This window comes from Choloepus didactylus, chromosome 4, assembly GCF_015220235.1.
Source record: "Choloepus didactylus isolate mChoDid1 chromosome 4, mChoDid1.pri, whole genome shotgun sequence".
NCBI classification, from domain to species: domain Eukaryota; kingdom Metazoa; phylum Chordata; class Mammalia; order Pilosa; family Megalonychidae; genus Choloepus; species Choloepus didactylus.
The window spans coordinates 87053435-87066385 of record NC_051310.1 but is presented as its reverse complement, the minus strand read 5'-3'; the positions used below and the strand labels follow the sequence as shown (position 1 = coordinate 87066385).

The following is a 12951-nucleotide window of genomic DNA, read 5'->3' as shown; positions in this document are numbered from 1 at the left end:
GGAAGGGTCTCAAAGCAAAGTCACAATGTTAGTGGTTAGGACCCCTGGTTAGATAAGCTGCCGTGAGTACAGATTGACATTGATGGGCCGACCAGGCCAGTGTTACGCCAGTGACTTTAATTCTGCCCATAGCATAGTCTATGAAAAATACAAAATGAGAGATGCACATCTCAAACCCATTAAGGACAGATATTTAACATGACAAGTCAAATATAATATCTAAAGATAACACCTGTTATCTGGAATGCCTGAACACATCTTTGATCTGCTGAAATTAGGGCTGAACAAAAAGAAAGAAAAACTTTTTGTTGAATCAGCTGTCCTAGCCCCAATCCAGAGAGCGAGAAAAAAAAATCTGACCATGGTATATTTACATGGGGAGTTTTTTGAAGAGCACTGCCCCTTGGCTCTCTCCAAATTAGAACTTCTCAGGGGTCAGCCTATTGTTTCTGAATTCCTTATAGTTCCCCAAGTGATTGAATGTGTGTGACCTCCTGGGGGAGCCACATGTTGCAAGCATCTCCAAGCCACTGATGTCTGTCTCTCAGATATCAGTTAACACTGGGCAGTGGGGAACCATTGTGCAGCTTTTCACATCTGCAAAATGCATGAAGATTCTGTCCCTCTAGGCTCTGCCCACCCCCCTCTGGCCCATTGCATCCTTCTAGGTAGAGCCTCGTTGCCAGAAATGAAATTAATTTGGGTAGATCTGGTCACCCAATTTCTTTTTCTCAATGTCTTGAATTACATCTAGAGATCTTTTGGGTGATTCAGACTGTTCTTTATCCATTATCATTCAATGGCTTTGTGAAAATGTGTTCTAAGTAAAACTCCCAGCCAGGTTCCTATGGTTTAATTTAAACTTCCCTGGTGATTTGGAGAGGCCACCCATCCTTTTCCTGACCCCACTCCATCGTATTCTGTATGCTAGATGATTGGAGAAGCTTTCACCTAAATCCATGTCACCCTAGAGCCCGGACGGCTGTCATTCACCAAGAAACCCTTCTCTGAGGGGACAGAGCACTCCCAACGTGTGCACACCCCACCCTAGTCCATGGTGGAGAGCTAGGGAGCACGTGCCACAAAATGGGGCAGCTCCCAGGAGAAAGGCCGTGTTCTGAGATTCTCAAAGGTAGAATTGTTGATATACTTCCCAGTGTCCAAACTCACACTCAGCCCAAGGGGCAGCCCTTTGCCCAGAGAAGGCTTCCGTGGAAGGAAATAAGGCTACGGGGGATTGGGGAGCATGTGTCATCCTGATTTCCCCTTCCTAGCCCAGGACTCCTTGTCGGACGACAGCCCTGAAGCCCTCTGAGTGAGGGGGTGCAGAGTGGGTGACCAGCTGACTCCACTTGTCCAAGACTGAGGGGCCCTGGGACCGAGACTCATTGCTTAAACCAAGCAGTCGCGGGCAAACCATTATGGGGGTAAGCATGGCAACCAGCTTGGCCACCGCCATAGAGGCCCTGGGCTTTTTCTGACCAGCCCTTCCGGAAATCCGTTCACTGAAGGCATCTGAACTCAGCTCACTTTACCCGTTTCCTAGACTAGGGCACAGTGAGACAGGAAAAGCTAGGGTTGAACAGGGAGACTTTTTCCTCACATGTGTTTGGTTTCTGTAGGAAGCAAATCTTGAAGTTCCTGGATGCTGAGAAGGACATTTCTGTCCTCAAGGGGACCCTGAAGCCCGGAGACATAATTCATTACATCTTTGACCGAGACAGCACGATGAACGTGTCCCAAAACCTGTACGAGCTCCTCCCCAGAATCTCTCCGCTGAAGAACAAGCACTTCCGGACCTGTGCCATCGTGGGCAACTCGGGGGTGTTGCTGAACAGTGGCTGCGGGCAGGAGATTGACACGCACAGCTTTGTCATAAGGTAACGGTGTCCCTGTCCCAATAGAATAAAACAAAAAGCACTGGTCGCGTTAGTCCCTGAGTGGTGATTCTCAACCTTGACTGTGCATTAGAATTGCCTGCAGAGCTTTCAAGAGTCCCAATGGCCAGACTGCACCCCAGATCAGTTAAACCAGTTTTGGGGAGTGGGGCGGGGGTGTTACCCAGGCAGCCCAGGTGATTCCAGTGTGCAGCCGAGGCTGAGAATCACTAAACTAGAGCAGAGGTGGGCAGTCTATAGGCCACCACCTCTTTGTGAAAATAAAGTTTTATTGGAACACAGCCGTGCCCATCATCTGCATGTCATCTGTGGCTGCTTTCACACCACATGTTAGAGTTGAGAAATTGGGCAGAGATGAGTAAGTTGCTACAGAGAGACCTGTGGCCTGCAAAGCCTAAAGTATTCCTTATCTGGACCCTCACAGAAGTTTGCTGAACCCTGAACTAGAGTCAGAAAAAGTTTGCTGAACCCTGATCTAGAGTCTTAAAAGAAAATCACCTGAGCTGGATATTTGTTGGTCCAAGTTTGCAAAACCCTGGAAGGTGGCACTCTTTGAGTAATTTTATTATCCTATGGTCAAAGTCTGGGAAGCAAAGAGACAGAAACTTGGATTTTGTACTTGACCATCACTTTCGTAAAAGCATCAGTGCTCACATTTCAGTTCCCTGGGACATTGGGACACAGTTACTCAGATCCTGACATCTGATCCCAACCCAGACAGACTTGGAAACAAGGCATTGCCATTCCCTGAGCAAAAGTAGGGCATGCAGAGCCTCGAGTTTCATTGCAAACAGCTCCCAGCCCTGGCGGGACCGCACACCATGTCTCACATTTCTAGTGTCTATTGACGAGGGAGCTTTGTCCTGGGGCTTCTGTGTCAAGCTCCCTGTCGGTGTATTTACTCTCGAATCCTCCCAGATCGAAGAGACGCTGCAGCATAGCAGCCAAGGTTTTTTTTATTCTTATTTTTCTTTGCTCGGTTCTGTGTGTACCTGGCATGCCCAATAGCTAAATCCCTATTTTTCAAAGCCCTTTGGTCTAAAGATTCGCTGAGGGCAGGTGAGGTGAGGGGAAAGGACAGAAGTGTGGCAGGTTTGTCTAGAAGGCAGAGAAGGGGTGAAGGTTGGATGGGATGGGTGCTAAAGGTGGGGGCATAGAGCAGTCGATATATCCCAGTGAGGTCAGAGCAACTGCTGGGGTGTCGGGGTGAGTTCAGGGGGCCTTTCTGACCCAGGGTGACCCACACAAGAGGAGCCTCTTCCTTTGTCACAAGGAATGAATTTCAACAGTGAGCCTTCTGTGCTCCACCGGGCCCTGCCCCAGGGATTTACAAAGGAAATGGCAAATTCGAGCCAATAATTTCCTTTTAGGACGCTTACTTAGCAAGGTGTGTGGGGTGTCATCGGGAATCCAATCACGGCTCTGCCAGTTTGTCACACCATCCTGGAGCAGTCACTCCCCTTTCAGGGCCTCAGTTCCATCATCTATAAAATGGGTGGATTGGACTGACTAACGTGAGGATCCTTCCATTGTGAATACTGCATGATGCTCTAGCCCAGTGCTCCTCAAACTTTGATGTGCCTGCGAATCACCTGGGCTTATTTAAATGCAGATTCATCAGGTCTGGGGTGGGGCCCGAGACTCTGCATTTCCAACAGGCTCACAGGGGAGGTGCTCCAGATCTGTGGACCACACATGGAGGAGCACAGTGTCATTGGCTTTGCCTTACTCTTTGATGCCGTGTCCACACCTGTTTGCACATACTAGGAAAAGAGGGATCTGAAATGCCAAGGAGAGGGCAACTCAGAAAGATGCTATTGCCCTTTGGCTGTTAGGTCTATGCATGTGGTTCTCAGAAGTCTGCATGTCTCTGGGTAGACTTGAGTGGTGTTTAGGACAAGAAGACATGGCCCCATAGTGTATACAACTCTTACTTGATGCTGCTAAGGATATGGACTCCTCCAAGTTCTTCACATCCTAGGGATCATTCTGTGCCCCCCACTTGGAGACATTTTATAGGCCACAGCCCTGCACAAAAAGAATAAGTGGAGTATGACATTGGGAGCCTTGAATGAGGTGACATATATGATTGTGCCCACCCAACAGGGGCACATGACATGTTAATTCCCTTCCCTGCCTTTCCTTGGGGTTGGTGGGGGTCCCCCACGATTCAGCACACACCTGTCCTGTGGCATTTGTCTCTGAATGAGAGTCTTCTGTCAACCCTGTGTCTCCACCCCATTCTCCCCACAACTGTGAACTCCTCCAAAGCAAATTGGCACGTCCATCTCTGTATCTCCAATGCCAAGGTCATGCCCAGCACTTGGATGGCTTTGGTGAAACAACAGATACTACGAAAGTCCTGATGGAGATGGTCTCTGTCTCTGCCAACCTGAGTTTTCAATCAGTCCACCTTGCCAATGTACTGGGCACCTCCTCAGTAGGAGATGGTGCAGTGGGGAGAGCACCAAGGCACAGTCAACCTCGTCCTACTCTCAAGCGCTCAGTATGGGGGAAATGAGCACATCCACAATGACATGAGTCATGGGGGTCACACTGCATGCAAGAGACAGTGAGGTGTCAAAGCATGGAGCGGCCACATCCTCCCAGGGGGAGTTCAGGAAGGCTTCAGGAAGAGTCAGCCTTCCACTGTGGTTGACTTTGACAGATGAGAAGGGTGAGGCGAGGGAAACAGCAGGAGAAAGGCATGGGCACCAGAAGGTAAATTCATGAATTGGGAGGCTGTCTGTTTGACCGAGCATAGGTTGCAGAGCTCTGCTGGGAGTTGAGTGTGAGTCCAGTTGAGACGGGGGGGCTGGTCTCCATGACATCCCCATGAGCCTGCAATTCCAGGCTAAAGGGAATGTGCCTAATTCAGGATCATATGTGTGCAGAGATAAATTTCCAGATGGTTGGAAATCAAACCTTCATTGTGTGCTCATGCGTGCACACACACATACACATACACGCACAACTTCCATAGGGAGAAGCCTATGAACAAATGCCCTTTCACAGATAAATCGGCAGCAGCATCTTCATCACTTGACATTTACTAGCACTTAGCATGTATCAGGTGCTCATTCTCACAACCACTCTTTAGGGCTCTTCGGTTCTTATCCCAGCTGGGCAGTGAGGACAGTCGGGTGCAAGGACCCACAGGCTGCCCAGCTAGTAAGAGCCAGGGTCAAGCTATGGGCTCAGCAGTCTGGCTGCAGAACCTGCCCAAGCTGCCCCCTCTCTCACTGGGCACTCTCTCTTCATCATGGGCCAGTAGATGTGGCTGTTCCAGAAGGGACTGACTCCTTTCTAGCTCAGATCCACGCCCATCCAAACTATGGGGCTCACCCATAAGGACACAGAGTAACTATCGGGGTTCTGGCCCACTGGTGGAAAAGGAGGAGCCTTCTGACTCACCCACCCCAAGCTCAGGAGCAGGAGCATGTCCAGAGGGTGCACACAGGCAGAGCTGGCAGAGCTGGCAGAGCATCTTCCATTGCAAGTAGACCCTGAGACATGGCCATTGGAGAAGCCTGGATGTCACAGCTCTCTCCTGCCTCCCTCTTTCTCTCCCGTGGGTATGGAGGCCGACAGTGGGCTGGGTTATAAGTTGAATGAGAGTGGGCCGGCCAGTGGAGAACTCACAGCCCTCAGGTTCTGGTGGACCCCATCCCAGACTGGCCAGTGTCATAGCTGGGTGTGTGCTTCCTGCCCCTACCCTTAAGCCCACCCAGGGCAAGCTCTACATCTGCTTCATTCTTTGCCTCTCCTGCAGCTCCTCTTGGCCCTGGATAAACCCCAGTGAGTCTGAACTGCATAGAATCCACCTGTTTCTGCCTCCCTGGGCCTGGGGGTTGGCCTGGAAGAGGCCCCAGACCTTTGGCAAAGTCTTGGAACTTGGCTCAGCCTGGCCTCAAGGCAAAGGGGGTAACCGAGACCTGGGTGGCCCAGGTGGGCTGATGTGCTGTATATGGCACCCCGTTTCTCTGAGTCCAGGACTCTTGAAGTGTCACAAGGCAGTTCCATCCCCTTGCAGTGTTTAGCCCCAGTCAGGTAGCAAGGCCCTAAGGGTGGGAATGTGGAGAGTGGACATTTTAGGGGGTTCAGTCTGACATAGTAAACAGGCTTTAGAGTCAGACACACCTGAGCTTGAACCCTCGTGGTCTCCTGACCAGCTCTGTGACTTGGGCAAGTTGATTCGCACATCTGGGCCTCAGTTTCCTCATCTGTAAATGAGGGTGGTTACAGCTGAGGAGGAATAAAATACACTCACCTCTGTGAAAGGGCCAGCCAGTGGCTGCTGCATTCCAGATGCTTAGGAAGTGTTAACTTTCTTTCTGATGATCCTATTTTTCTCCCCAATTGTTGAAGGAGGAAAGTCCTTGCTTAAAAAGAGGGAGAAATTGTTTCTTCTGAATCTGTTCATTTGGCAATGACTTTGGCCCCTGGTCTTCACATTTCTAGCCTCTGTTCTCTTATTTCTCAGATCTATTTCCATTGGCCAAAGGGCTTTGCCACCAACAAATTCTCAATGCAGGTAGCTGCCAGGCCTCCTCAGCACTGCCCCTGCTGCCCCCCATCCCATCAGCCCTCAGCACAGACAAAAGTCCAAGTATGTGTACCCAGACAGCACCCAGGGAGATGGGAAAGTCCCTGCTCCAGTTGGCTAAAGCTGCCATTATGCAAAATACCAGAGATGGATTGGCATTTATAAAGGGGATTTATTAGGTTACAAATTTACAGTTCTAAGGCCATAAGAGTGTCCAAACTAAGGCATCAACAAGGGGATACCTTCACTGGAGAAAGACTGATGGCATCTGGAACACCTCTGTCAGCTGGGAAGGCACGTGGCTGGTGTCTTCTGGTCCTCTGCTTCCAGGTTGCATTTCAAAATGGCTTTCTCCAGAATGTCTCTGGGCTTCTGTCTCTCTTAGCTTCTCTCAGCTCTCTGCTTGGTTCTCCCAGGCCGTTTCTCTCTAAGCATCTGGGAGTCCTCTCTTATCTTCTCCAGGGCAGACTCTGGGCTTCAACTCTTAGCTTAGCATCTCCAAACATCCTTCTGTCTGCATCTCCCGGTGTCTCCAAGCATCTCAGTCTGTGTTGGCTCTTTGATTCTCCTTGGGGAAAATTCTGGATTACATATCTTAGCTTCTCTCCAAAATGTGTCTCTCAGCTCTCTTAAAGGACACCAGTGATCTCATCAAGACCCAATCTGAATGGGCAGGGTCCACACCTCCATGGAAATGATCTAATCAAAAGTTCTCACCCACGATTGGGTGAGTCTCATCTCCATGGAAATATTCAATCAAAATACTCCACCCAAAAAGATTGGATTAAAAGATCATGGCTTTTCTGGGGTCCATAACAGTTTCAGACTGGCACATCCCCCAAGAAGGAGACTTCTGGTGGATAATAGAAACTGCCCCTCCCCAGGGCTCCTGGCTGGTTCAAAAAGAGATTGCAGGGGACTCTTAATTTGACCTCTGTCACCCTCTGATACGTGCTGCAACCTAATCTCATTGTTGTCTAAAATGCAAATCCATATCACTCTGCTGCTCTAAACTTTTCAGTAGCTCCCTGTTGCCCTGGGAACCAGGTTCCTGAAACACAGATGCCTGCCTACCTCTCTACCCCCACTTCCTCCACACTCTCCACCAAGGCAGAACAAATCACTGCCTTCCCCTAAATACCATGGTGTTTCCTAAGAGATCTAATTATAAGAACTACCTGAAGAACTTATAAAGATATCAATTCCTACCCTCACCTGCTGAATCTGAATCTGCAGGCAAGGGACATGTAGAATCCATATTTTTACCAAGGGCCTTAGGTGATTCTTATGAAGTGCTAGAGAAACACTGTCCTATAATGTACCTTGTGCATGAATGGACTTCCACTCGGTCATCCTCTAGACATCCATCAGTGGTCACCACCTCTGTGAAGACAACCTGATACGCCCCTTTACCTATAAACATGATGACAATAGTTAACATGTACTTAGCTCTTATTATAGAGCAGCAGTGTGCCGAGTGCTGGATTTCTCCTGACTCCTTTAACTCTAGTGAGGGAGCCCCTGTTGTGACATCCATTATAGCTAATGAAACTGTTTCAGCTATTCCTTCCTTCCTACAAAGGGAGCTACAAAGAAGCACAGAGATGTTGAGCAAGTGGGGCCCAGAATTGCAGAGGTAGAACATATCAGAGCAGAGTTTTGAACCTGAGAATCTGCATGCTGAGCCTTCTTCTCTATCACCAAGTGGGCCCTGGATACACCTGCTGACAGCATCGTCATCCTGTGGCTGTGAGCTTTCTTGCTTTTTGCCGCCTCTCCTAGATCCTGAACTTGGAAAGGCAGGCATTTTACTTCCCCAGGGCTAGTAGAGGACCAGGTAAGTGGTAGGAGCTCAGCAAATGTTTGTGGTAGGAGAAGGAGGAGGAATGACAGATGGGCACCAGTGAGGGCAGGAAAATGCTCTGAATCTTTGATTTGGAGATGAGGAGGAAGAAAGATGAGGCAAGGGGTGGGATGGAGTTTGACAGATACAGTGTTGCCTCAGCTTCTCCAAAGGACCCTGCTGCCTTGTCCTCCTGCAGGTGTAACCTGGCTCCGGTGCAGGAGTACGCCCAGGACGTGGGGCTCAAGACTGACCTGGTGACCATGAACCCCTCTGTCATCCAGCGGGCCTTCGAGGACCTGGTCAACGCCACATGGCGGGAGAAGCTGCTGCAGCGGCTGCACAGCCTCAACGGCAGCATCCTGTGGATTCCAGCCTTCATGGCCAGGGGTGGCAAGGAGCGCGTCGACTGGGTCAACGAGCTCATCCTGAAGCACCACGTCAACGTCCGCACTGCTTACCCCTCGCTGCGCCTGCTGCACGCCGTCCGCGGGTGAGCGGCCTCCCCTAGGGAAGTGGGGTTGGGGTGGGTAGTCACTGAGGAGGGAAGGGGCTTGGCATGCAACCTCCCTTTCCCAGATGCACATCTGTCTCAGCTCTGCCACGTGCCCGCTGTATGGCCTTAGCAAGCCATCGGACTTCTCTGAGTCTTCATTTCTTAAGAAACAAGGGGGCTGAGAAATGGGTTTCGTTTAGCATGCCACTTTTGACCACTTGGTGTGGCTGCCTGGAGAGCTGGGTTGAGCATGAGCCTGAGGCTGCGTGGAGGCTCAGTGGGCACAGATGCCAGGACGTGAGAGGGGAGATGTCGGCTGGTGGGTCATATATCTGCCTTCCCCTGTAGTGATTTCCAAGAAAGAGGAGCAGGATCAGGTGGACTTTGCTTCATGTGTCCTTGAGCAAGTCACCTTAAGCCCTCTAAAGCTTAGTTTCCTCATCATTAAAATACAGTTATGATAGAAATATCATAACTATATGAAAGCTAAATGGTAAAATCTACCTAAAATATCTAGTAAAATGAGTATGATGCCAGTAGAGACACCCAATGTTATCATCATCATCATCATCATCATTGTCACCATCTCTCCTTCCCAATGAAACAATCTCTAACTGCATAACAGAGCTTGTTGGCCGTGCTAAGAGAGCACCAAAAGAGGGTCTGATGAGGTTTGTTTTTGTCCACAAGGTCCCTTCCTGTGATGGAGGAGAAGTGTCACCTAGGGAGTTGGAAAGAGGTAGAAGAGTTCAGGCATTGGAATCCCCCCTCCCTGAGAAGAGTTTTGAGCAGGATTGGAGTAACCGATCATGTGCGGTTCTCCTGGTTACACTGTGGGCCTCTAATTCCAGAAGAAGGATTCCAGGAATTAAGGAAGATGAATAGAGAATATTGAGGAGGGTCTAAACTACTCCTGCTAACAAGTCCATGCCCCCCCCACCCTCAGATGAGGCTCTTCAACAGCCCCAACCAAACGAGTTATAACTTCTACCCTCCTGTTTGCTTTCTTGCATTGATGTGACATGGCATAGACCTCCCAGGCCGACTCTTGGACAAAGAAACTGGTTAGTTATAATACTAGTGCTCATCCATAGCAACCGTCTGAGAATAGTTGGATATTAAGCATTTATTCACTCTATCACAGTTACCTAGCACCGTGAAATAAATGACTGCGAAACTTAGTGCCTTAAAAAAACCAATCATTTTATTATTTTTCACAATTTCTGTTGGTCAGGAATTCAGCACAGGTTCAGCTGGATGATTCCAGCTTAGGATCTCTCATCCAGTTGCCGTTAGATGGTGGCTGGAGCTGGAACAGGGGTACAGGAGCATCTGGGGGTTGACCACAACACGGCCCTCTCTCTCCATCTCTCCGTGTAATCTCTGTGTGGTCTCTCTGCATGGGCTAGACTGTGCTTTCTCCCAGCCTGGTGGCCTGAGAGCAGTCAGACTGTTGACACTGGTCCAGGCCCCAGCACAAGTGGTCCGGAGCCTGCGGCAGAAGCTGTCTTGCTTTTTAAGACCCCCTTGTCACTTCTCTCATAATCCATTGTCCAACCGATCACTAGGGTGGCCCAGAATCAAGGGGAAAGGCATAAGCCCCGCTTCTCAATGGGAGAAGTATCAAAGAATTTGTGAATACCTTCTAAAACCTCCACACATGCATTCAGTAAATATTTGAGTGCTTACTATGGGCCAGACCCTGTTCTAGACACTGTGATAGAGTCATAAATAAAACAAAGTCCCTGTTCTCATAAATGCTTTCATTTTTATAGAAGATAAATTACAGGTAAGTAAACAAATAAGATACCTTCAGAAAGTGCTATCAGGAAAGCCTTCTCTGGAAAGATGTTGGCTTGAGCTAAGATTTGCATGGTGAGAAGGTATCAGCTGTGCCCAGATCTCGGGGAGGAAACTTCCAGGCAGATGGACCCTCAAGTGCAAAGGCCCTGAGGTGGGAGCATGTGTGGTTGTAGCAGAGAGAGCAAGGACCAAAGGGGTAGGAGATGACGTTGGTGAGAGGAGCAGGAGCTGGAAGATACCTAGCCCTTGTGGACCATGGGAAGGGGTTTGGATTTTATTCTAAGTTTGAGGGGCAGCCATGGAGGTGAGGGACAGGGTCTGATTTATGTATTTAAAAGATCCCTCCAGCCACTGTGTGAAAAATAAATGATCAGGGAACAAGAATGGAGGCAGAAATATTTGTTGGAAGCTGTTGCAACAGTCCAGGCAGGAAATAATTGTGGTTTAAATTAGAGAGGTGACAAAGGGGTGCAGCAGTTTGATTGGATTTGCTATAAAATTTGGAGGTAGAGGTGGCAGAATTTGCCAGTGGATCCCCTTTGAGGACCTTAAGGGGTGACAGAAAGTGAAAACTCCACAATGACCCTTAGGGTTGGGGCTTGAGGAACTTGGTGGATGGTGGTGCCATTTTCTATTATAGGAGAAGTTGGGAGAAGCACACATGTCTTTGGGGGTGTTGAGGAAACAAGCTCTTTCTTGGGCGTATAATTTTAAGATGCTTGTTACACACACACACACTCCTGACCTCCCAGCTTGGGCTCAGTCACTGCACCCAGGTGCCCATCCAACCACATGGCAGATCTCAATCTTGCTCCAAGGACATGAGAGAGGCCAGTGCATAAACCCCCAGCTGACTGAGGGACATTGGGTTGCTCTTCACTGTGGCCTTAACATAACTGATGAGACCCCAGGACACCTTCTGAGTCACCCGCCCAGGATTCTTGTTGTCCTCAGTGGGTATTCACACACCAACCACTGCCCCAAGAGAGACCTGGGGAGAGGCTCCGTGAGAGGCAGCTGCACTTGTGGCCACTGGAGCCAGAGTGACACCTGAATGGACCCAGAGCCAAGGAGCCACATCCTGTATCCTGGAGGTCAACCTGTCAAGACCCCTTCAGCATCCTCACATCCTCCCTGTCACAGAGTGGGACTATGCAGCAACCCTGAGCTCATGGATTTAGGCTCCATGCCTCATGTATTGTTTCTTCCTGGAAGGAGGAAACTGTGTTGATGGTTTGGGGGTTGAAAGGGGCAAGAGAAGGAGAAGGGATGTCCATCGGTAACCTGAGAGAAAGTTCCTTGGACAGGAGGGGATGGGCAACCACCTGGAAGGAAGCTGAGAAGCCAGAGCTATTTCCAGCTATAATTGACTCACTTTCATCTGTCAAAATAGCATTAAGCAGCAGTAATAAGCCCTTTAAACAAACAGGCTGTTAATCCTGAGATTTTACCATCTTCCTTTGCAGGAAATCCTGGGAGGAAATAGCACAGGAGAGAAGGGTAGACTGGACTTCTGCTTTTAGTAAGGAGAGGAGAAGGAGGAGGTCAGGGAAAGAGACATCAGAGGCCTTGGAATGGATTTCTGTCAATGATCTTCTCCTCCATGGGGCCACTGAAGCTCGTAGGGTGTGGGGTCTAAGAGGGTATCATTGAAAAGATAGCAGCATCTGCAGTGTCATGGTGAGCCCATTTCTGGCTGTGTTAGTTTGCCACGGCTGCTATGACAAATACTACACAACAGGTTGTATTAAACAACAGGAACTTATTGTCTCATAGTTTGAGAGCCCAGAAATCCAACATCAAGGTCTCGATGGGCCACACTTTCTCACAGTCTGTAGCATTCTGGTGTTGGCTTGCCACAATTCTTGGGGTTCCTTGGCTTGCATCTCTGCCTCAGTCATGTGGCTTCTCTTTCTGGCTTCTACTTCACCCTCTCAGTCATCTGTGTCTCTGTCTAGATCTCCTCTCCTTATTAGGACTTTTCACCATATAGATTAAGGCCCACCCTGAGTCCATTTGGCCTCATCTAATAGGATCTTCAAAGACCCTATTCACAAATGAACCCACACCTTAGCTAATAAAAACATCTTCAAAGGTCCTATTTACAAAGGGATTCACATCTACAGGAATGTGGATTAAGATTGAAAATGTCTTTTGTTGGGGATACAGGGCATGATTCAATCCCAACACTGGTGTTCTCCATAAGAGGATGAATGGGCCGGCAAAGGATGTGGAACCAAGCCACATGCAAAGAGAACAAGGGGCTTGTAGAGAAGAAGACTAAGGAGGAACATGGCAAGAGGCATTGTGGCCTAGTGTCAAAAAGATGGGCTTTGGGTAGGAGACCTGGGTTCAAATCCCAGCT

The 12951-nt window shown here is 49.1% G+C and overlaps 1 protein-coding gene across 2 annotated transcripts in view; it reads left to right on the top strand.

Annotated features, from left to right (window-relative positions):
• The window catches only part of ST8SIA2 (ST8 alpha-N-acetyl-neuraminide alpha-2,8-sialyltransferase 2), a 68510-nt gene that overhangs the window by 41345 nt on the left and 14214 nt on the right, over positions 1-12951 (top strand). For both annotated transcript variants that reach the window (XM_037835335.1, XM_037835334.1), the window contains 2 exons: positions 1623-1880; positions 8487-8780. In XM_037835335.1, the coding sequence (XP_037691263.1) occupies positions 1623-1880; positions 8487-8780 (552 nt within the window). The remainder of the gene's footprint in view (positions 1-1622; positions 1881-8486; positions 8781-12951) is intronic.